The 22,652-nt window shown below is 50.0% G+C and overlaps 2 protein-coding genes and 1 long non-coding RNA gene across 19 annotated transcripts in view; 2 read left to right on the top strand and 1 right to left on the bottom strand.

Annotated features, from left to right (window-relative positions):
* Positions 1-1,436: 1,436 nt before the first annotated feature.
* Positions 1,437-4,151, bottom strand: ptmab (prothymosin alpha b). Its single transcript, XM_086204764.1, has 5 exons — positions 3,558-4,151; positions 2,455-2,520; positions 2,297-2,381; positions 2,138-2,223; positions 1,437-2,061 (listed from the first exon to the last, which is right to left on the bottom strand). The coding sequence occupies exons 1-5, from the start codon at positions 3,600-3,602 to the stop codon at positions 2,017-2,019; spliced, it is 327 nt and encodes a 108-aa protein (XP_086060890.1). The 5' UTR covers positions 3,603-4,151; the 3' UTR covers positions 1,437-2,016.
* LOC147262212 (uncharacterized) lies at positions 2,806-7,239 on the top strand. Its single transcript, XR_015115987.1, has 2 exons — positions 2,806-4,899; positions 5,043-7,239. It is a non-coding gene; the product is annotated as an uncharacterized LOC147262212 (long non-coding RNA).
* An 11,958-nt stretch (positions 7,240-19,197) lies between these two features.
* Positions 19,198-22,652, top strand: part of dlg1b (discs large MAGUK scaffold protein 1b) — an 86,374-nt gene continuing 82,919 nt past the window's right edge. For 2 of the 17 annotated variants that reach the window (XM_086204744.1, XM_086204742.1), the window contains exons 1-2: positions 19,198-20,035; positions 21,846-21,977. In XM_086204744.1, coding sequence (XP_086060870.1) covers positions 20,017-20,035; positions 21,846-21,977 — 151 coding nt within the window. In that variant the 5' untranslated portion in view covers positions 19,198-20,016. The remainder of the gene's footprint in view (positions 20,036-21,845; positions 21,978-22,652) is intronic. The other 15 variants (XM_086204751.1, XM_086204750.1, XM_086204754.1 and 12 more) reach the window with 11 other exon arrangements.

Here is a 22,652-nt window from a genome sequence, read left to right as displayed (position 1 = left end):
CAGTCCATTCAAAGTTACCACCTGTCTGATGTACTGAAGCAGTTTTGTCCTGTGAAGCACAGATAAATGGTTTCCTCACAAACACTCAGATGGTTGCCAGCATGGCTGCCACGCCGCTGTAATTTTCCGAAACATTTAAATGTGAACAATTTCCTCTTTATGCTGTCATTATTGAGGGTGTCGTCCAATCACATCATCTCCATGATGCGTCACCTGACACGCAGCTACAACCTGCATCAGGTGCGGCTTCGCCCAGGTGAACATTCCTGCAGCAAGTTGCAGGACCTGCAGGCGCAGCAACATGACAGCACACATCAGAGCTTCTTCATGCTCCGTCATGTTGGTGCGCCTGCTGCTGATGGGCAGGAAAACATCAGCCACTCACTGGATGAATCAAGACTCGAACCAGCCAATCCTGAAAAGAACCATGTTTCATTTTAGGGGTCGGAAGACCCAACGAGGATGCAAACATTCTTTTATGTGCAGCTTTCTGGCAACCGTGTTTCACCAACATACGTTGTTGTGGCAGCAGTGTTTGACGGGAACTTAAAGCCTCAGACAGCAGAGAGGAGTTTGGGGCAGTGAGGTGGACCTTAAGGACCCTGATTGTAGTTTTGGACCTCCAAGGTCCCGTATTTTCCTGTTGCCAGTAGGTGGTGCCACGACGCCTTCGGTCAAGACTCTGATTGAACATTTCAAGTTTGTGAAGTCAGGTGACAGCAGTCTTTTCCTTAAGGCCTCATGAAGTGCATCAAAGTAAAAAATGTGTAATTTCCTGGGGGTGGCGCTGTGACTACACTTGACTACTGATGTAAGACTCACAGTAGAACATCAAAGGCTCCAACTGCATCATGGCTGTAGCTGAGAAACACTTCCTAAATCGCAGGAAGGCATGAGAGCTTGCTGGACGCGTCACTTCCTGCCACACAGCAGGCGTCACTGGGAGCTTTAATGACCGCCGAGCTCTGTGAGGTTCTGTGGTCTTGGCAGGTTGGAGAGTAAATTCTGGCGAAGACGGTGATGTGTTTTCATTAAATAACGTGAATGTGGAGCTGCAAAAAGAAGATTCACAATCTCCCTCCAGCAGGAAGGTGGAGCAGATGCCCACCCCCCCTAGCCTGTCTGCCTCACCTTCCCGCCTCCTTCTGTCTCTCTCCCTCCAGCAGGTCAAGCAGTCGTCCATCCCCACTGAAGAAATGGGAACCTTCCTTTACCACCTTCCTGCTGGTAAAGGAAGGTTCCCATTTCTGCTGTCTCAGATGTGCTGCTTCACAGGAGGGAGGTTCTCCACCTGCTCAGTACCTCACAGCTGTATTAAGGTGGAGCGATACACTTTATAACTTTGCTGGATATCTGAAAACAAGTCTGTTACCTCAATCTTCATCCAGGTATCAGAGATCCCGCTGACCTCTGACCCCAAACATACAGATACAGAGTACAACTCACAAAATAAAAGTCCGGTTTATTGTCTTTGCACATACATCAAAACAGACTGTCAAAAACAAAAAGTCACTGCCAAAACAATCAAAATAAAGGAACAGGCTCTTTTCTTTGCCCCCCCCCCCCCATATAAACAAACGGACGAGTTGTGGTACAGCTACAGTACAAACATCACACTGACTGGAATGCTCAGAGTTCCGCGGCATAACGGGTTCTTACATGTTTGCCGTCGAGATCTTTAACATGGTCAACCAAGTAAAATCGTTCACCCATTTGGTCGGGCGAGATCACGGCCGAGGGAGAACCTCCCCGACAATATGTACAAAAATATAAAATGTAAATAAAAATACAAACAAATCCTCTATTTGAGTTGCTGCTTCCTGCATCGGTGGCGTCGGGCCCTCTAGGAACCAGTGGCAGGGCTGCTGAGATGGCGAGTGGGTGGATGCTGTTGAGCTCTACTTGCTAATGACCATGTTTCTTTAATCAGTCCTCCTGCCCCCCCACCCGTGACACAGAAAACCGTCAAGGTGAAGAACCAGGAAGTAGTCCGGCAGGACGCCCTGGCCAAGCGTATCAATCGTCATCATCAGTTTTCTGCTTCTTCGTCTCAACATCATCCTGAAAGGAGGGGCGGTGTTAGTCACTGTGAGGCGGCTTCAGACTTGAGACTGAGATTTACACGCCACCGTCTCACCTCGTCATCGTCCTCGTCCTCAGCTGCCCGTTTTGTGCCGCCATCAATCTCGTCATCGTCCTCGTCATCCTCGTCTTCCTCGTCACCTGCAGGATGAAGAGTGAGTTTGGTTTGGAGGTTGAGCAGAAACAACACAATGAACTGAAGGCTGGCAGGCACCTTCGCCATCCTCCTCCTCATCTTCCTCGTCAACTTCCTCATCCTCCTCCTCATCTACATCAGGCTCGCCATTCTCCTCATTCTCCTGGAGAACAACAGAGTGTTAAAGGGGATGAAGGGCGCCAGAGCACCGCTGTGTCTGAGGGCCGCGCCGTTACCTTCCCGTTGGTGGCGGTGTCTTTGCCGTTCTCCTTCTCCTCCACCAGCTTCCTCTCCTTCAGTTCCTGAGGACACAAATCACAGCTGATGGCCCACTTAGTCAGACCAACCCAGTGCATGCTGGGAGCTGAAGTCTTCTCCATAAACAGTGGCTCTAGCAGGTTCCGCCCCCGCTGTAATCTGATACCCTAAAGTGGCCCTGGGGCGCTCTGGGTTTTGTAGTCCTCTCTGAGCTGTCGACTCTTTTATATGCAAGACACGCCCGGGAAAAGAACCGCACTACCCAGGATGCACTCTGTTGAAATAGGGAGGGGGGGGCGCACGCTTCTGGCGCCGCTGTAACGGAGGACAATAGAAGACGACACATGGCAGGCGGAAAATAACGCAGGGACACGCACGCGCGCCTCCCGCGTGTCCACCGACATTGATGAATCTCCGTTCAGACCGGAGGTGTAAAACTGCTCCCCGCTATAAATAGCAGCTGATCCCCCCCCCCACCAGAGCGACTCTCAGCGAGTTTACCCGGTTTGAACCTCTACACCGACGAACCGGAACAGAAGCGAATCCAGTCCGGATCCACACCGGAGCGCGTCGTTCCCTGCTGAACTTTTCCCCGGAGACGTTAACGCGCCTGGTTAGAAGCAGCGGAAGCTCGCGGCGACTCCGCGGTGAAGACCGTTAATCCTCCTCTGACGGTAAACAAACCGGAGCCCCGCAGGTCCCGCCGCCTCCACACGAGCGGACAAACTTCTCCATCGAAGCTCTCCGCCGCGACGGTAACGGATCTACCTGCTGGTTGTGCAGGAAGACCGTTAGCGGCAGTCCTCGACGCCCCGGACCGGCCGGTCGTGTGCGTTCGGCCGAAGAGAACCGAGCCGCCAGTATAAACAAAGAACCCGCGCGGACTCTCGTGACAATGAGCCGCTCCGTTCACCGACGTCCCGGTGAAACCGACCCCTGTTTGACGCCCGACGAAGCGAACGAGCGCGAAGCGCCAACGAGGGGTTTCTGAAATATAAACGTCGGTTTGAGAAGACGGCGATACCCGGAATCCCAGGAGCGGGGCCCCGGGGCGCGGGATCGCACCCTCAGGGCAGCTTACCTTGGCAGAGAGGTCCGAGCCCGAGTCCACTTTCGTGTCCGCCATTGTCTCCGTGACTGAATAAAAGAAGGACGGCTGTGAGCGGCTGCTGGCGGATGGCGGGACTCCGGTGGTCGGTGTGTCGAGCCTGTGGCTACCGCCGCTTGGCCGAGTTCTTAATATGGACTAATGGGCGGGGCTCCGGTGGCGCGGCTGCTGATTGGCTCCCTGCTGCCCAGAGGTGTTCTCTCCGCGCGCTCAACTGGAACAATGGGCAGAATGTCTAAACCCGGAGGCCACGCCCCCTTCCGCCACTCCACTCGTCTTTTTTTCCTTCGAGCAACTTTGTTCCCGTCGGACTCGAACCGGACCGCTACGCCCCGCCACCGGGAACGGAACCAGGCGGCGCACTGCCGGTTAGCTCAACGGACGTCAACCTTTGACAGACTGATGGCGGAGCGTTGGCCCCGCCCACCGGAGCCACGAGAGTGACGAAATTTTGGAAACAGACGCCAATCGCGTTCGATTTGCACCAACTGAACCCGTCAATGTCGCGTCTTCAGCCGCCGGGTGAACGCCATCTATCAGCCGAAAGGCGTGAAGGCGGCCGCCATGTTCCCTCACGGCCCCGCCCCCTCCCGCCGCCATCTTTGAACTGGTCCCTCAAACTGTGTGGCGCTCGCCTCTGCGGGGTTTTCATTTTTTCCACAACAGCCCGTTAACCTGCGCGCCGCGGTCGTTGCTCGCTCCCACCACCCGCCAGCACTACCGTTGGGCCGTTACCGTTGGCAGGCGGTGACGATGCCTCGATCCTCCCTCCTTCCCGTGGAGACGTAGGAGGGAGGAAGCGGTAAAACGCACGCGCGCAAGGAAATAAGCGCGAACACCGGGATTTACGTGCTCTTGACGTCACGCGCGTTCTTCTGAAACGCCGCTTGGTTTTCTGCTTCCCAAATTTGGAAGGGGGGGCTTAGATACTGCTGCGATGACGCACTCCGCGCTCATTGGACGGCCAGGGTGAACACCCCCCCCCCCCATGGCGCAGGCGCGCGCTGATTGGCTTCCGCTGACGTCCCTCAATTCAAACTGCGCTCCGCCGGTGCGCCCCAAACTGCGCTGCGGATCACGGACCTGGACTGAGTTCTTTCTCCAGGTTCAGCTGCAGTAACTGTAAAGTTCTTGGACGTTTTTTCATAGTTAGAGTCAGTCAAACAGAACCAGGCGATTCTGACGGAAAAGGCCAGGTGATCAGAACCAACAACGAAATACAGCCAATGATTCAAAGCAACAAAGGCACTCTTCAGTGTCAGACACCATGTTGTCCGGCCTTGTTCCGCGGATCAGGTGGAACTCTGCTGCTGCTGTGAGTGAGGAGTCAACCTGATGGGTTCTACTTTAGCTGAGCTCTAAAATAGAAGCAGAAATCGGAACTCAGTCAGTTCCCCCAGTCTTGGCTGGTTGAACTTGATTTGGTTAACTGCAGATTTGCTTTCTTTTGGAAATTAGTCACTGACAATATGACCAGAGGGGGCGTGGCCACAAGCTTTGTGACCTCAGTGTTTTAGCTTCAACTTGCAGGAGCTGACAGGTCAGAGTGAGGTGTTCATCCAGTCAAAGGTGAGATGATGCCTTCTGCTGGATCTCCTCTTAAACCGCATTTTCCTGTTTGTGGTGATGAGAAAATTTTAAAAATGTCCATCCATCCATCTGTCCATCCATCCATCCATCCGTCCATCCATCCATCTGTCCATCCATCCATCCATCTGTCCATCCATCCATCCCTCCATCTTCTCCCTCTCCTCCTGTTGAGGGTGGTGGGGGTGGAGCCTATCCCAGCAGCCTTCCCCCTGGACAGGTCACCAGTCCATGGCAGGGCCAACACATAGAGACAGACAACCATTGGCTCTCCCAGCCACGCCTACGGTCAATTTAGAGTCTGGATTAACCTGGTCCCTCTTGATGTCTTTGGACTGTGGAGGAAGCTGGAGTACCAGAGAGAACCCAGCAGGAACAGGGAGAACATGGAGACTCACCCAGAAAGATCCCGTGCTGCAGCCGGGGCTCCACCCACAACCTTCTTGATGGGGGCCACAGGGAGGACCACTGCTCCACCCACAACCTTCTTGATGGGGGGCCACAGGGAGGACCACTGCTCCACCCACAACCTTCTTGCTGGGGGCCACCGTGAGGACCACTGCTCCACCCTGTTTGGCTCCCTGTTTTTTAAAATGAAAATAATGGAAAAACAAGATAACTTATCAACTGTTACTTATAAAGCTATATTTCAGAATCCCGCCCTCCCCTGCATTTTATTTTTTTATGTGATTCTGAACCTAAATAATTGACAAGAAACAGATTCATGGCCTTGCAGTGCTACTGCTAATAGGAAATGTCCCAGAATGCTTCTGTTAAAAAACAAATCTCTTGGACATGCAATTGTTTCAGCCTCAGTTTGTGTTCTTCACCAAAAAAAACACCTGAGCTCAGTTAATCACTGAAGACAGATTTAATATTTGTTAATATTAGTTCATGTGATCCTGACTAGCTGGGAAATATTTAATCAAACAATCCTGATTCTAACACTGGTTTCATGTTAGAACCTGTCGCAGCACTGCAGCACACGTCAGTATCCTTGCACACATTTGCAGTCCCTCCATTCAGTCATCAACATTAATGCCTACATAGATGTATAAATGCATACAGATAACTATAAATGTCTACCTGTACCTTGTAATGGGTTCATGCTGTGTACTCATCTGTGAATGTGTGCATTTTACTCTGGAAAAAAATCCCAAATAAATAGTTTTCTTTGTACACAATTCAGAAATATTCCAAGTAGGTAGAGGGAGAGACAAGGCCGGATTAACCATTAGGGCAACTGGGCAGTTGCCCAGGGGCCCAAGATCCTTAGAGCGCCCGCCGCGGGCCGCGGGATCCTTAGAAGCTCTAAGGATCCCGCGGCCCCGCGGCAATCAGTGCAAAACCAAAAAAAAAAATTATAGTCTCACTATGCTTTAAGCCTGACAGCTGCCGCTGTAGCTTTTGTCAGCGCAAGTCCAAGTTGAGGGGCAGAGCCCCCTCATTCATCGTCAGCCCGCCATGGGGCGGGTCAAAGCAATGGTGATGCCAATCAAGGCAGGGGAGATTTCGATTAAAAAAAAAAAAAAAAACGAAAATGGAGAAACCTGGTGGTCAGCTTAGTGGGAGCGCTAAACGAAAATTAAAAAAGGACAGGGATTTTAAAAAGGCGGAAAGTTTAAAGAATATACCGAAAAAAGGTAATTTTTTACCTTCGGTCCCCGCCTGCTCTGCGGAGAGCAGCTCATCAATTGACGGCGTCGGCATTTCTCCACCTGCTGATGCAACCGCTAACGTTAGCGCGGCTAATGTTAGCGCGGCTAATGTTAGTGCGGCTAATGTTAGCGTGGCTAATGTTAGCAACCTGGACGGTCTTGATTTTGAAGATATTATACACCAGTTTGCCCATTTAAAGTCAAGAAAGAGGCCAGTGTAAAATATGCTTACCAAAGGAATAGCATATGCTATAGATATGCTTACAAAAGGAAAAGCCATAAGCAGATAAGATAAGAGTGACTATTATATAATCTCTTTGTTTTTGTTCTAAAGAAAGTCCAAGTTAAATGTTCTGTCATTTAATTTGTACTTGGAGACTGTTTGATATTAAAGCACTGACTGGACAATATTATAATCTTCTGTGGTTAATTGTTGATACCGCGGTGTTGGTTGGGTTTGTGGGTTTGGGGGGTTGGGGGGGGGGGGCACTAAAAGGTTGTTGCCCAGGAGCACTGTGGAGTGTTAATCCAGCCCTGGGGAGAGAGGAGGCGTGTTCATGTCTGTCTTACTGTTGTGTTATTATTGTTGTTCTGTTGTTGTTGTCATGTTGTTGATGCGTTATTGTTGTTGTGTTTATGTGGCTCTACAGCTGAAACTCTCCCCCAGGGCTCTGATGCCCTCGTGTGTCCAAACACAGAACTGCATTTTGTTTATATCATCTTCACATTTTTAGGAAGGGATGTGTTCTGACTCAAGATTACACAAAAGAGGTTGTAGGTTAATAGGTAAAAGGTTAGAGGTTGCAAGGTCAGGGGTGATAAGTTACAAAGATAGGGGTGATGTTACAAGGTTCGAGGTTTCAGCGTTTGGGGTGATAGGTGACAAGGTTAGGAGTAAGAGGTCATAAGGTTAGGGGTAATAAGTTACAAAGATAGATGTAATAAGTTAACAATTTTAGGGGTTAGAAGTAAGGTTTGAGGTGAAAGGTTAGGAGTTACAAAGTTTGGGGTGATAGGTCAAAAGGTCAGGGGTTTGGGGTTATAACATTTGGGATGATAGTTTACAAGATTAGGAGTAAGAGGTCATAAGGTTAGGGGTAATGAGTTACAAAGATAGGTGAGAAGGTTAGGGGTGAGTGGTAACAAAGTTTGGTGTGATAAGTTACAAGGTTGTGGTGATAGGTTACAAGTTTAAAACTGACAGGTTGCAAGGTTAGGGTTGTCAGTGAGTAAAGCTACAAGGATCCCATCTGTTTTCTGATTGGTCTAACTTCTTAAAGTTCGTTCCTGAAATATTTAGTCTGACAGTCACAACTTCACAGGAGTAGATTAGGCATGTACTGAAAGTCAGCTGTAGCAGTTAAAATGTTTTCCCCAGCTGACTGCAGGACCTCTAAGAAGATCTACATTTAGAGCCGATCATCTGAAGAACTTTGGAGGGTTCCATAGTACTACTTGAAATAAGTGAAAGGAGTTCACCTGCTGGAGAAATCTGGTATGTACTCGTCAGAGGTATTGGCATGGACTAGTCAAATACTGGCATGTACCAGTTAGGCGCTGGGACTCGTGTGAACGCCTGCAATGATCTACAATTCCTACTGAAGTCTGAAAATGAAGTTCTTGTGCTGGGCCCAAAACACCTGAGGACCACCTGATCTGATGAGTCAGGTACCCTGGATGGCCCCCAGCACCACCATAAGGAACCTAGGAGTTCTCTTTGACCAGGATCCTTTAACCCCCACCATCCATCCATCCATCATCCCTCCCTCCATCCCTCCATCCATCCATCCCTCCATGTTCTCCCTCTTCTCCTGTTGAGGGTGGTGGGGGTGGAGCCTATCCCAGCAGCCTTCCCCCTGGACAGGTCATCAGTCCATGGCAGGGCCAACACATAGAGACAGACAACCATTGGCTCTCCCAGCCACGCCTACGGTCAATTTAGAGTCTGGATTAACCTGGTCCCTCTTGATGTCTTTGGACTGTGGAGGAAGCTGGAGTACCAGAGAGAACCCAGCAGGAACAGGGAGAACATGGAGACTCACCCACAAAGACCCCGTGCCGGAGCTGGGACTCAAATCCGGAACCTTCTTGCTGGGGGGCGACGGTGCGAACCACTGCACCACCGTGCCGCCGCCTTCAACTCCCACATTCAATAAATCTCATGGACGCCTTCTTCCATCTACGTAACATCGCTAAGATCAGACACATCCTGGCTCAAGAAGATGCAGAAAAACGAGTCCCTGCTTTTGTCACTTCCAGGCTGGATCACTGCAACTCCCTCCTACCAGGCTGGACTAATAAGTCCCTAAAGACTCTCCAGCTGGTCCAGAACGCTGCTGCCACGTGTTGACTAGAACTGGAGAGACCAGGTCTCTCCTGGACTGGCTTCAAGTTTGTGTCTCCAAATCTTTCCCTGCTGCCTCTTTCCTAGTAGAGCAGGTGTAGAACCTCCCTCTGAGTATAGCAGATGTAGAACCTCCCTCCTAGTAGAGCAGGTGTAGAACCTCCGTCCTACTAAAGCAGCTGTAGAACCTCCCTCCTAGTACAGCAGGTGTAGAACCTCCCACCTTGTACAGCAGGAGAAGAACCTCCCTCCTAGTAGAGCAGGTGTAGAACCTCCCTCCTAGTACAGCAGGTGTAGAACCTCCCTCCTAGTTCAGCAGGAGTAGAACCTCCCTCCTAGTACAGCAGTTGTAAAACCTCCCTCCTAGTACAGCAGGTGTAAAACCTCCCTCCTGGTACAGCAGATATAGAACCTCCCTCCTGGTACAGCAGATATAGAACCTCCCTCCTAGTAGAGCAGGTGTAGAACCTCCCTCCTTGTAGAGCAGGTATAGAACCTCCCTCCTAGCACAGAAGGTGTAGAACCTCCCTTCCAGTAAAGCAGGTGTAGAACCTCCCTCCTAGTACAGCAGGTGTAGAACCTTCCTCCTAGTACAGCAGGTGTAGAACCTCCCTCCTACTAGAGCAAAAGTAGAACCTCCCTCCTAGTAGAGCAGGTGGATAGCCTCCCTCTTAGTTGAGCAGGTGTAGAACCTCCCTCCTACTAGAGCAGATGTAGAACCTTCCTCCTAGTACAGCAGGTGTAGAACCTCCCTCCTAGTACAGCAGATGTAGAACCTTCCTCCTAGTAGAGCAGGTCTAAAACCTCCCTCCTAGTACAGCAGATGTAGAACCTCCCTCCTAGTACAGCAGGTGTAGAACCTCCCTCCTAGTTCAGCAGTAGTAGAACTTCCCTCCTAGTACAGCAGGTGTAAAACCTCCCTCCTAGTAAAGCAGTTGTAGAACCTCCCTCCTAGTACAGCAGATGTAGAACGTCCCTCCTAGTACAGCAGGTGTAGAACCTCCGTCCTACTAGAGCAGATGTAAAACCTCCCTTCTCGCAGAGCAGGTGTAGAACCTCCCTCCTAGTATAGCAGATGTAGAACCTCCCTCCTAGTACAGCAGGTGTAGAACCTCCCTCCTAGTACAGCAGGTGTAGAACCTCCCTCCTACTAGAGCAAATGTAGAACCTCCCTCCCAATAAAGCAGGTGTAGAACCTCCCTCCAAGGAGAGCAGATGTAGAACCTCCCTCCTAGTAGAACAGGTGTAGAACCTCCCTCCTAGTACAGCAGGTGTAGAACCTCCCTCCTACTAGAGCAGATGTATAACCTCCCTCCTAGTAGAGCAGGTGTAGAACCTCCCTCCTACTAGAGAAGATGTAGAACCTCCCCCCTAGCACAGCAGGTGTAGAACCTCCCTCCTAGTATAACAGGTGTAGAACCTCCCTCCTAGTACAGCAGGTGTAGCACCTCCCTCCTTTTAGAGCAGAAGTAAAACCTCCCTCCTAGTACAGCAGGTGTAGAACCTCCCTCCTAGTTCAGCAGGAGTAGAACCTCCCTCCTAGTACAGCAGTTGTAAAACCTCCCTCCTAGTACAGCAGGTGTAAAACCTCCCTCCTGGTACAGCAGATATAGAACCTCCCTCCTAGTACAGCAGATATAGAACCTCCCTCCTAGCACAGCAGGTGTAGAACCTCCCTCCTAGTCGAGCAGATGTAGAACCTCCCTTCTAGTAGAGCAGGTGTAGAACCTCCCTCCTAGCACAGCAGGTGTAGAACCTCCCTTCCAGTAAAGCAGGTGTAGAACCTCCCTCTTAGTAGATCAGGTGTAGAACCTCCCTCCTAGTACAGCAGGTGTAGAACCTCCCTCCTAGTAGAGCAGGGGTAGAACCTCCCTCCTAGTACAGCAGGTGTAGAACCTCCCTCCTAGTACAGCAGGTGTAGAACCTCCCTCCTAGTAGAACAGGTGTAGAACCTCCCTCTTAGTACAGCAGGTGTAGAACCACTCTCCTACTAGAGAAGATGTAGAACCTCCTTCCGAGTAGAGCAGGTGTAGAACCTCCCTCCTAGCACAGCAGGTGTAGAACCTCCCTCCTAGTAGATCGAAGCGAAGTACGATGACCTGGATGAATGAGAAGGTACACAGACATCTCCCTCTTAATAGAGCAGATGTACAACCTCCCTTCTAGTAGAGCAGGTGTAGAACCTCCCTTCCAGTAAAGCAGGTGTAGAACCTCCCTCCTAATAGAGCAGGTGTAGAATCTCCCTCCTAGTACAGCAGGTGTAGAACCTCCCTCCTACTCGAGCAAATGTAGAACCTCCCTCTCCGTAGAGCAGGTCTACAACCTCCCTCCTAGTACAGCAGGTGTAGAACCTCCCACCTTGTACAGCAGGAGAAGAACCTCCCTCCTAGTAGAGCAGGTGTAGAACCTCCCTCCTAGTACAGCAGGTGTAAAACCTCCCTCCTAGTACAGCAGGTGTAGAACCTCCCTCCTAGTACAGCAGGTGTAGAACCTCCCTCCTAGTACAGCAGATATAGAACCTCCCTCCTAGCACAGCAGGTGTAGAACCTCCATCCTACTTGAGAAGATGTAGAACCTCCCTCCTAGTAGAGCAGGTGTAGAACCTCCCTCCTTGTAGAGCAGGTGTAGAACCTCCCTCCTAGCACAGAAGGTGTAGAACCTCCCTTCCAGTAAAGCAGGTGGAGAACCTCCCTCCTAGTACAGCAGGTGTAGAACCTCCCTCCTAGTACAGCAGGTGTAGAACCTCCCTCCTACTAGAGCAAATGTAGAACCTCCCTCCTAGTAGAGCAGGTGGATAGCCTCCCTCTTAGTAGAGCAGGTGTAGAACCTCCCTCCTACTAGAGCAGATGTAGAACCTTTCTCCTAGTACAGCAGGTGTAGAACCTCCCTCCTAGTACAGCAGATGTAGAACCTTCCTCCTAGTAGAGCAGGTCTAAAACCTCCCTCCTAGTACAGCAGATGTAGAACCTCCCTCCTAGTACAGCAGGTGTAGAACCTTCCTCCTAGTAGAGCAGGTCTAAAACCTCCCTCCTAGTACAGCAGATGTAGAACCTCCCTCCTAGTACAGCAGGTGTAGAACCTCCCTCCTAGTACAGCAGGTGTAGAACCTCCCTCCTAGTTCAGCAGGAGTAGAACTTCCCTCCTAGTACAGCAGGTGTAAAACCTCCCTCCTAGTACAGCAGGTGTAGAACCTCCCTCCTAGTACAGCAGATGTAGAACGTCCCTCCTAGTACAGCAGGTGTAGAACCTCCGTCCTACTAGAGCAGATGTAAAACCTCCCTTCTCGCAGAGCAGGTGTAGAACCTCCCTCCTAGTATAGCAGATGTAGAACCTCCCTCCTAGTACAGCAGGTGTAGAACCTCCCTCCTACTAGAGCAAATGTAGAACCTCCCTCCCAATAAAGCAGGTGTAGAACCTCCCTCCTAGTAGAACAGGTGTAGAACCTCCCTCCTAGTACAGCAGATGTATAACCTCCCTCTTAGTAGATCAGGTGTAGAACCTCCCTCCGAGTACAGCAGGTGTAGAACCTCCCTCCTAGTAGAGCAGGTGTAGAACCTCCCTCCTAGTACAGCAGGTGTAGAACCTCCCTCCTAGTACAGCAGGTGTAGACAAGGCCGGATTAACACTCCACAGTGCCCCTGGGCAACAACCTTTTAGTGCCCCCCCCCCCAACCCCCCAAACCCACAAACCCAACCAACACCGCGGTATCAACAATTAACCACAGAAGATTATAATATTGTCCAGTCAGTGCTTTAATATCAAACAGTCTCCAAGTACAAATTAAATGACAGAACATTTAACTTGGACTTTCTTTAGAACAAAAACAAAGAGATTATATAATAGTCACTCTTATCTTATCTGCTTATGGCTTTTCCTTTTGTAAGCATATCTATAGCATATGCTATTCCTTTGGTAAGCATATTTTACACTGGCCTCTTTCTTGACTTTAAATGGGCAAACTGGTGTATAATATCTTCAAAATCAAGACCGTCCGGGTTGCTAACATTAGCCGCGCTAACGTAAGCCGCGCTAACGTTAGCCGCGCTAACATTAGCCGCGCTAACGTTAGCGGTTGCATCAGCAGGTGGAGAAATGCCGACGCCGTCAATTGATGAGCTGCTCTCCGCAGAGCAGGTGGGGACCGAAGGTAAAAAATTACCTTTTTTCGGTATATTCTTTAAACTTTCCGCCTTTTTAAAATCCCTGTCCTTTTTTAATTTTCGTTTAGTGCTCCCACTAAGCTGACCACCAGGTTTCTCCATTTTCGTTTTTTTTTTTTTTAATCGAAATCTCCCTTGCCTTGATTGGCATCACCATTGCTTTGACCCGCCCCATGGCGGGCTGACGACGAATGAGGGGGCTCTGCCCCTCAACTTGGACTTGCGCTGACAAAAGCTACAGCGGCAGCTGTCAGGCTTAAAGCATAGTGAGACTATAATTTTTTTTTTTGCTTTTGCACTGATTGCCGCGGGGCCACGGGGGGCCCTCTAAGGATCTAGGGCCCCTGGGCAACTGCCCAGTTGCCCTAATGGTTAATCCGGCCTTGGGTGTAGAACCTCCCTCCTAGTACAGCAGATGTAGAACCTCCCTCCTAGTACAGCAGGTGTAGAACCTCCCTCCTACTAGAGCAGGTGTAGAACCTCCCTCCTCACAGAGCAGGTGTAGAACCTCCCTCCTCGTAGAGCAGATGTAGAACCTCCCTCCTAGTACAGCAGATGTAGAACCTCCCTCCTAGTACAGTAGGTGTAGAACCTCCCTCCTACTAGAGCAGGTGTAGAACCTCCCTCCTAGTTCAGCAGGAGTAGAACTCCCTCCTAGTACAGTAGATGTAGAACCTCCCTCCTACTAAAGCAGCTGTAGAACCTCCCTCCTAGTACAGTAGATGTAGAACCTCCCTCCTACTAAAGCAGCTGTAGAACCTCCCTCCTAGTACAGTAGATGTAGAACCTCCCTCCTTGCAGAGCAGGTGTAGAACCTCCCTCATAGTAGAGCAGGTGTAGAACCTCCCTCCTAGAACAGCAGGTGTAAAACCTCCCTCCTAGTACAGCAGATGTAGAACCTCCCTCCTAGTACAGCAGGTGTAGAACTTCCCTCCTAGTACAGCAGGTGTAGAACTTCCCTCCTACTAGAGCAGATGTAGAACCTCCCTCCTACAAAAGCAGCTGTAGAACCTCCCTCCTAGTACAGCAGATGTAGAACCTCCCTCCTAGTACAGCAGGTGTAGAACTTCCCTCCTAGTACAGCAGATGTAGAACCTCCCTCCTAGTACAGCAGGTGTAGAACCTCCCTCATAGTAGAGCAGGTGTAGAACCTCCCTCCTAGAACAGCAGGTGTAAAACCTCCCTCCTAGTACAGCAGATGTAGAACCTCCCTCCTAGTACAGCAGGTGTAGAACTTCCCTCCTAGTACAGCAGGTGTAGAACTTCCCTCCTACTAGAGCAGATGTAGAACCTCCCTCCTACAAAAGCAGCTGTAGAACCTCCCTCCTAGTACAGCAGATGTAGAACCTCCCTCCTAGTACAGCAGGTGTAGAACCTCCCTCCTAGTACAGCAGATGTAGAACCTCCCTCCTAGTACAGCAGATGTAGAACCTCCCTCCTAGTACAGCAGGTGTAGAACTTCCCTCCTACTAGAGCAGATGTAGAACCTCCCTCCTACAAAAGCAGCTGTAGAACCTCCCTCCTAGTACAGTAGATGTAGAACCTCCCTCCTAGTACAGCAGGTGTAGAACCTCCCTCCTTGTTTAGCAGGAGTAGAACCTCCCTCCTAGTACAGCAGGTGTAAAACCTCCCTCCTAGTACAGCAGATGTAGAACCTCCCTCCTAGTACAGCAGGTGTAGAACTTCCCTCCTACTAGAGCAGATGTAGAACCTCCCTCCTTGCAGAGCAGGTGTAGAACCTCCCTCATAGTAGAGCAGGTGTAGAACCTCCCTCCTTGCAGAGCAGGTGTAGAACCTCCCTCCTAGTACAGCAGATGTAGAACCTCCCTCCTAGTACAGCAGGTGTAGAACTTCCCTCCTACTAGAGCAGATGTAGAACCTCCCTCCTTGCAGAGCAGGTGTAGAACCTCCCTCATAGTAGAGCAGGTGTAGAACCTCCCTCCTAGAACAGCAGGTGTAGAACCTCCCTCCTACTATGAACAAGCTCATCTGAGACAGCAGAGATGAAAACCTTCCTTTAACAGCAAGAAGTTGAAGCAGATCCAGGATCAGTGGGGACGGATGTCTGTAAATAGTGTTTGTACTACTACTACTGGTATTACGAGTACATCATAGCTGTTCTTGTTGTATCAGTACCATGAGTGCTGGTACAACTACTGGTACTACTTTTGGTAGTATTACTAGTAACAGCATTATTATTGCATTATTGCTAGTACTAATACTAATGTTGGTAATAGTATTACTGCTAGTAGTATTAGAGGTGGAAGTACAAATACTACTAGTGGTAGTCCTACTAGTACCAGTACTATTAGTGGTCGGAGGTATCAGCGTGAGCCCCCCTAACTGTCAGCTTTATCAGCAAGGAAGGTGTTAAGTCTACTCTTAAATGTTGGGAGGGGGTCTGGGTCCTGGACTGGGACTATCCATGGAAAACAACTATCATCTCCACTGCAGGGGGCAGGACAAGCTAGCAAGGAGGCTCAGTCCCTCAACGCTAGTCTCTGGTGTGTTGGTGGGCACTGGTAGGATTCTGTGGGATAAATGATTGTGTTTACATGGGTTCTCTTTGGTTTGTCTGGTTCCCTCCCACACCAGTCAGGGTAACCAGAGACTCTGCATTGGCCATTGGTGGAAGTAGTCTTCTGTCTCTATGTGTCGGTCTTGTGATTGACTGGTGACATGTCCTAATGTGGCTACATCTCTCAACCAATGACCAGTGGGATAGGCTCCTCCCCCACAACTCAGAGCAGGATAAACAGTACAGACAATGGCTGAATGAATGGTTGTCTGTTATAGAAGGTGATGATGCCATCTGGTGATACCTAGACTAGAGGCGCCATCATCAGGAATCTTCCCTCGTCACTCAGCTAACACAACGCTCGAAGGGCAAGCAGGAAGGTCATTTGTAAAAAGTATATATAATAGTTAAGTTTGAAATGAGCATTAGAACATATGATTGTGCGTACCACATTGATTCGGGGTGGACTATAACGAATACATCATTATTATCACAGCTTTTGCTTTGTCGTACGCATGAGGTAAAATGAAGAAAATATCCAGGTCAGGCCTCATTTATCCTGTGTTTGATCACAGATTAGATATAAATCACTATACACGTTTTTTCATGCACTGATGTGAATTTGTCATATCAAAGTTCAGGTGTCTGAACAACGATGTCTCATCTCTCTGACACCTCTCTGGTTGAGGTTAATTTTTACTAACTCGCCCAGCAGCAGCAGTGTGTTGCTGCCATCACTAGGGGGCAGCAGTCTGCAGGCTTGGTGACAGACCACAGCAGTACTGAGAGATGAACGAGGGGCACCTAATCCAAGACATGATCACTTGTTGTTAATCTAGCAAGGCTTTAAAGTCAGAATAAAACATTTCCAACTGAATTGGGTGTGTAAGTAAATCTTTATCTTGAAATGTGTTGTTTAAACGTGAGATGACCATTCATGGGAGCGGTCAACGTATTTCCTGTCCTGTGTCCAGCTTTGATTTGAGGCGGCAGGTTGGCAGGTGGACACATGAAAGAGTTGAAGAGTTTGTGTCAGACCCCCCATTTGCATATGAGAGGCTTCAAACAAGCTGCTGAATTAGTTATGTGGATGCAGCCAGAGAGGTGATGTCACCAGATCTGGGTGCAGAACCAAAAAACCCCTGGTGTGGACCTGCAGGCTGCATACCTGCATGGAGAGAGGGGTTCCACTTTGGAGGGTTCCATAGTACTACTTGAAATAAGTGAAAGGAGTTCACCTGCTGGAGAAATCTGGTATGTACTCGTCAGAGGTATTGGCATGGACTAGTCAAATACTGGCATGTACCAGTTAGGCACTGGTACTCGTGTGAACGCCTGCAATGATCTACAATTCCTACTGAAGTCTGAAAATGAAGTTCTTGTGCTGGGCCCACAACACCTGAGGACCACCTGATCTGATGAGTCAGGTACCCTGGATGGCACCACCCTGGCCCCCAGCAGTAGGCTCCACAACAAGAGTTGGGTCCCATTGCATCTTCTATTGTGCCCTTTGACCTCTGGGTCAAACATCCAAGCAGAATGACTTCGGCCATCTTGTCCTCTTTGGTCTCCGATGACCGTCTTGGTCACAGGAGGACGAGTCCCATTTAGGTGATGCTGCCCCTCCAGCCGCCACTGGGTGAACGAGGCGAACCCTGGTTCATGTCTCAACCATGACAAAAGCTTCACTGTGGAAGCTGCTGATTGACTGGCTGACGCAAGGACAACACACTCTCTCTCACACACACACACACACACACACACACACACGCACACACTGGACAAAGTCTGTGCACTGTGTCATCAGTACCACAATGGCACTAGTGTCTTGCTTGCTGTGTGTGTGTGTGTGTGTGTGTGTGTGAGTGAGAGAGAGAGAGAGAGAGAGAGAGAGAGAGAGAGAGAGAGAGAGAGAGAGAGAGTTAATATTACCTGTGCTACTGAGCCCAACAGTGTCCATGACATAAATCATCAGATTTTAGGAGGAAAATTTCCCCATCAGCGTGGATGACATGTTGAACATATTTGGTCTCTCCCTCCTGAGGTTGGTGGGTTGCCATGACAAAGGAGGGGGGCCACCTTTGTTCTTGTGATGGTCAGTGATATCTCCATGTGATCAACACACACGCGTGTGTGAGATAGCCTCACCTCTACTGCCACTGTTGCTGCCAGGGATCAAACATGGGCAGCAGGATTCATCGTCTCTCTGCATCACAACTTGCAGTTATGTGGTGACTGCAGATGTCAAGATAGTTTATCCTGATCTGGACAACCTGCTTATAATTAATCTTGGCTTAAATCTGGACTTTGGCAGCTAACACACACACAAGCACACGCACAGACACAAACACACACACATGCACACACACACACAGACACACGCACATGCACAGACACACAACACACTCAAAAATGGTGCTGGAGGCACTAATCTCAGCAAGTCTGGATCAACACATTTAACATGAAAACAATTTGTTGAATGTAAAGAACAAACTGTAAAAATGAAAGCCTGCATCTTCATCATCATCATCTTCTTCATCGTCTTCTTCACCTTCATCCAGTCCTCCTGCCCTGTCTGATGTGGTGATTGAATAAAAAGTAGACCACTGCTAAGAAACCAAAGCCAGCACTCCTACTCACAGCAGTACTGCCAGTATTTGTACCCAGATGGCAACAAATGAATTAAAAGCAAGCAACTGGATAAAATGGCCGACTCCTGCCCTCATCGTTCACACCTCCTTGTTCACTCCGCACAAGAAGATCAGATTTTGTCGCGAGTGTTGCAAATGCACTGTCATGTCCGCTCGGTCGGAGGTGACTGATGGCGTGAGACCAGATACTTCAGTATGAAGAGTGGAGACTCAAGGAAAGGTCATTCATTAAACATGGCGGTCTAAAAATAAAGGCCTCCTCCTTCCACTGTAACGGCGCTCTTTAATCTGGGCCAGAGCTTCAAGTGGTCGGCGGGAGAGACAGAGGACGAGGGGATGCTGGGACAAAGACGAAGAGGAGGAGGATGCAGCTCTTCGTCCAACAGATACGACTGATCAGTTTGTTATTGTGCCTGACCTCTGACCTTCCGTCGGTTCTCCTCCAAGGAACCTGAGGTTCTCAGGACCATAGAACGATGTTAAACAACATAAAGAGCGGACACCTCCCCACTCAACGCACCTTTCGCCTCCTTATATGGCTCACTCCCCCTCCCCCTCACTCCCCCTCTGCCTCCACCTGTGCTCCTCCAACTTCCCTCCTCTCCCTGTTGTCCCGTCTCCTCAGACTTCTTCTCCTCATTATAAACTTTCTCCTGGCCGCCTCCTTCCCTCCTCGGGCGGAGGCGATTGGGTGGCAGGTCGGAGGGAAGGCTTCTGGAAAATCACATGGTTCACATTTATAGATCTGAGGGACGCCATTTTGGAGTAAAGTTTGGGATTTTGTCGACCTAAGGAGGAGGAGAAGGAGGCGGAAGAAGAAAAGAGGAGAAGGGGAGACGGCAGGAGGAAGACGGAAGAGGAGAGGAGGGACTTCGAGGAGCAGAGAAGTTTGACACGCATGCAGGACGGCAGCAGCTGCGCCGGGAGGAGGGCAGCAGCCTGAGCGGGACACGGCAGCCGGCTCGGGGGTTGAGGTGTGCTTGAAGTTTCTCCTCATCTTCGGAAGAAGCGGATCTTTGTCCGGCAGCCCCGGTCGGCGCGTGCTCTCCCCGCCTGCACCGAGGGGTTTTACGGGACTTTGGCGACCAGCAGGTCCCGCTCAGTGAGAGCCAGACTTCCACTTTTTTTTTTTTTTACCAGCCGAGTCGCCTCAGCAGTCCACGGGGCAGAGAGCTTCACTGGTGGGGAACCTCAGCCCAGAGAGTCGGTAGAGCACGGCGCTCCTCGTTGTTCCTGCTTGCTTTCTGGGATTGTGTTTTTTTTCTCGCCGGGACTCGGGTCTGTTTAACCCCGTAGACTTGGTATCTCAGTTGGCCGTGTCAGTTTCTCCCCGGCGGGGACTTTGTTGAGCTCGGAGGGAACTCGGTGCCGTGGTGGAGGGATTCTCTTCAGCCGGACTTGGATTTGTTCATCTGCCGCAACAATCGATAAAAGCCGTCCGGTGCGTGCGTGCATGTGGCTAACGCCGAAGTAGCTCCCAGCCGAGCCGAGCCGAGCCGAGCCAGACCCGACCATGCCCGTCAGAAAGAAAGGTAAGCCGCTTTCACTAGCAGGCTAGCAGGCTATCCGCTGCCTGTGTCCGGCTTCTTAACTGCCAACCTTCCATCTCCGTAAATGTTCAATACAGCAAGATAACGCCAACAACCCTCGCTGAGGCCTCCCCGAGCCGTGCCGAGCCGTGCCAGGCAGGTAAAGTGAGTTAAAGTAGTACCAGCCGGTTAGCCACGTTTGCTAACCAAGTTGTATATGGGGCACCTTGTCTGGAACTAAAAATAAACTCTTAATATTAATAAAATATTTACCAGGTCTTCAGCTGTCACCGCGGCTTCTCTCGAGTAGGTAAACTAGAATTTAGGGAGTACATTTACACGCTGTACACAGGAGGGAAGTTGCCTTTTACTTTCGTCCTGATTGAATTCACAATTGCTGCCAATTAATGATAACATTAGATCACGTTTCTAAAGTCTTGATATTAGAAACTGATGCACTTCATTACCACCAGTAGTGTTTGATGGAAAAACAAGGTAAAAGTACTTCAAATGTTGAGCAAGCAACTTCTTTGAATACTTTGATTTCGTGTGGCGTTGGAGCGTCTGGAGACTAGAGGCAGTATAATAACAAAAATGAACACATGATCGACAAAGAACGGTGGTGAACGATGATGTCCGTGTTGCCGGTTTATGTCTTTGCACTCATGTAAAGTAGAAGTGTATGAATGACACGTATGACCTCAGAAACATGGATGCTCCATCACTCGCGTGTCTATGTGGCACATGAGCGAACACAGCCGCTGGGATGCGGTCAGCTGGACTCGCCCAACTCCTCTAGAAGGCTTTGAGTTTTCTGATTGTCATCAGGAGGAAATCATGACAACAACAACAGAGCTGCTGACAGGTTGTTTCCTGTTCCAACCATCGCTGCAGCGTCTGGTCTGCGGCGCGTCCTGCTGATGTTCTGCTTCCTGTTGGTTTTAAGGAAGGGCGAGATGGCACCTCGCAGAGATTCATATCTGATGAATGAGGTCGGTCTCTCCTCCTCCAGACCAACTCGACCTCAAGTGTGGTCACATGACTTGTTCTCATCCAGATCCATCATGGATTCATGCTGACGCCTTTACTCCGATCTCAGTGTCCTGACAGAAGCCCAAGACCTCTCAAATTGCCTCCCATTTGTTTTTGCAGTGTCTGGCCTTTTAGAAATAAAATGTGTCTCACACATTAATTACGCTGTTTTTAATTGGAAAGTAGATTTCCTTTATTGTTGTTTTGGTCTGAAAGTTGCTGCCATGCTGAACCTGATGCCGTCTGTGTCAATTCAAAACATCGACTTGTCACCACTTTGACGACTACCAGGTCGCCGGCTTCACTACCCTGCCCTTTCAGAACTAGGACGAAGCAGCCCTTCAGCCCGCAGCCATCGGTCTTTTAAACCAGTATCTAAATAGAAGGTTTGAATTCCTCTGCTCAGCAGGTCTGACACAGTCAACGTGACATCTTCCTAGCAACCCTATTTATTTCTTATTCTGACAGCCGTGTGCAGTATGGGCCACATGCACTTGGTGATCTGTAGCTGGGGGATTGTTTTATGTCATGTTGTCCAGTGTCTCTGTTCTTGTATGTCCTTGTATGAGGGATGTGGGAAGCATGAACCTGGGGTTGTTTCGATGGGGTTGTCGTTAACGGTCATGTGTCCCAAGGGGACAGTTAATTACCTGTCTGTCTGCTCCCTCTTCGGCTTCCTCTTGCCTCTCGTTCTTTATATTTGTTGTTCAGAAGTATTGACTTCGGTGGTGGTGCTCAGCATCGCAGCTCACCTCCGCTGCTTCTTCTTCCTGTCCTCCAGATGCTCAGCGAGCCCTGGTGCTGCTGGAGGAGTATCGGGCCAAACTGAACCACACGCAGGACAGGCAGCTCCATCTCTCCATCCAGAGGGTCATTGACATCTTCCAGAGCAACCTCTTCCAGGCTCTAATGGGTAAGAGGGCCTCTCTGCTCCCCACACTTCCTGTAAGAGGAACCCTGGAAAAGTTTCAATGCCCAGCACCCTGATCAGTTCCAGTATTGTAGTGATTCTTAATTGACCCCTGATCAATTCTTTGGGTGGGAGGAAATGGGAAGCAGGCTTTAGTTGGTCAGTGTGTTGGTGGTCTTTAAAATAACTAGCATAGCCAGCCCTGTAGCTAGCATAGCCTGAGAGAGAGCTTGTGCAACCCCAAAGCTAGCGTAGCCTGAGAGAGCTTGTGCAGCCCCAAAGCTAGCGTAGCCTGAGAGAGCTTGTGCAGCCCCAAAGCTAGCGTAGCCTGAGAGAGAGCTTGTGCAGCCCCAAAGCTAGCGTAGCCCGAGAGAGAGCTTGTGCAGCCCCAAAGCTAGCGTAGCCCGAGAGAGAGCTTGTGCAGCCCCAAAGCTAGCGTAGCCCGAGAGAGAGCTTGTGCAGCCCCAAAGCTAGCGTAGCCTGAGAGAGCTTGTGCAGCCCCAAAGCTAGCGTAGCCCGAGAGAGAGCTTGTGCAGCCCCAAAGCTAGCGTAGCCCGAGAGAGAGCTTGTGCAGCCCCAAAGCTAGCGTAGCCTGAGAGAGCTTGTGCAGCCCCAAAGCTAGCGTAGCCTGAGAGAGAGCTTGTGCAGCCCCAAAGCTAGCGTAGCCCGAGAGAGAGC

The sequence above is a fragment of the Aulostomus chinensis genome, chromosome 5 (assembly GCF_037954235.1).
Source record: "Aulostomus chinensis isolate RoL2024-O1b breed Wild chromosome 5, RoL_Achi_v1.0, whole genome shotgun sequence".
NCBI classification, from domain to species: Eukaryota; Metazoa; Chordata; class Actinopteri; order Syngnathiformes; family Aulostomidae; genus Aulostomus; species Aulostomus chinensis.
The sequence above is the reverse complement of the archived record's forward strand: the minus strand, read 5'-3'. Positions and strand labels throughout refer to the sequence as shown.

Bases quoted from the DNA above. Each gene is read 5' to 3' on its own strand.
- ptmab (XM_086204764.1), bottom strand. From the start codon at position 3,602: ATGGCGGACACGAAAGTGGACTCGGGCTCGGACCTCTCTGCCAAG. The intron at 2,521-3,557 runs GTAAGCTGCCCT...TTGTGTCCTCAG, and splicing joins GCTCGGACCTCTCTGCCAAG to GAACTGAAGGAGAGGAAGCT. The intron at 2,062-2,137 runs GTGAGACGGTGG...CCCTCCTTTCAG, and splicing joins AGGACGAGGACGATGACGAG to GATGATGTTGAGACGAAGAA.